At 37.5% G+C, this 1,274-nt stretch overlaps 1 protein-coding gene across 1 annotated transcript in view; it reads right to left on the bottom strand.

The window, feature by feature from the left end:
* LOC119592572 (E3 ubiquitin-protein ligase RING1-like) overlaps positions 1-1,274 on the bottom strand; it is a gene marked incomplete in the record, with an annotated part of 11,586 nt that overhangs the window by 1,726 nt on the left and 8,586 nt on the right. The window contains 1 exon segment of the mRNA XM_037941451.1: positions 1-928. Within this exon segment, the coding sequence (XP_037797379.1) occupies positions 702-928 (227 nt within the window).

The raw sequence follows: 1,274 nt of genomic DNA, 5'->3' as shown, positions 1-1,274 counted from the left end.
TATCACTCCTCCAGCAACTCTAGTTCTAAAATGAAACCTTAATGTTTCAATACCTTGTTAATACTATATCTTTCTTACATCGTTCTATCACAAATTCCAAACAAAAGCATTCCAAGTTTGCAATTATATTCACCAGAATCTGTAATCTGGACGTCTAGGGTTGAAATCAGAATTCATAGTGTACTCTGCCATAGGCACAATAAAATAAATACCTGTGTTCTTCATAAGATGTGTAAAAATGTTCTAGATTAAAGCTGCAGTCCACAGAGTGTGAGGGATATTTACTGCGACTTGGTCATGCCTACCCTTTTCTTCTCTTCTTTGAATTACAAATTTGGTCAGCCACCAAAAAGTGTTGTACAAAAATTTTAATTTTTAATACCACTAATAACTGCATAATTTTACGCAATACTGAAATAACACCATCTGATCCCACACAACTGCTTGTACTGGTGAAGGTATGAATTAACCAGAAAATCCACGAACATAATTTCAGTCTGTTATAGAAACACAGGTATCCTGATTACTGCATTTAAGAGGTATGCCACAAAAACCTGAAGTTCATCTTGCAATCCATTAAAAGCTTTTCAGAAACCAACACATGTATTTGTTTTAGACTGTGCAACTTTCCTTAAGACCCAAACATTTGGTTGATGTTCTCTTGCATATGATTTTTTTCTTACTGGTTGTAAACATGCATTTTAATTTTTCTTCCAAGAATAGAACATTTCCATGGGTTTATTTACTCTCCAATATTTTTCATTGATTTGTTCTAGTGTGAGTGAGCCACCAACACCGATATATTGGTCTGGAGTTGGAGCAATGTAGATACAGAAGTTGTTGAGAGACGATGGAAGTTCTGTCTCTAGCTCTCCTGTCCTGTTTGCTAGAGTAAGACGCATAGCCAGGTATTTGGAGAGGTGGTCAACTGTAAAAGAAAAGAGATGTTGTAGATATACAGCTCTTCTAGGAAAATCTATGTTACAGCTAAAAATAATTCATACGTAGGATTACTTTGCATATTTAGTAAGACTGGGGGGGGGGGGGATGGAGGTCATTCATTACTTCTGCAAAAGACCTAAACCAGGGGTTGATAACCTGTGGCCTGCAGGCCAGATCCGGCCTCATAGCCTTTCAACCTGCTTGACATTCATATAACAATCTGGCCTGCAATAGCCCAACTGACTAAATGAAGAAGTTGGTGCCTCTCATTGTGATAGTGGCATGTAGGATGGAGCAAATCTGTATTGCTGAGATCTTCAGTCAATGACCTT

This window comes from Penaeus monodon, chromosome 30 (assembly GCF_015228065.2).
Source record: "Penaeus monodon isolate SGIC_2016 chromosome 30, NSTDA_Pmon_1, whole genome shotgun sequence".
NCBI lineage: Eukaryota > Metazoa > Arthropoda > Malacostraca > Decapoda > Penaeidae > Penaeus > Penaeus monodon.
This window is presented reverse-complemented; position numbering and strand designations above follow the sequence as displayed.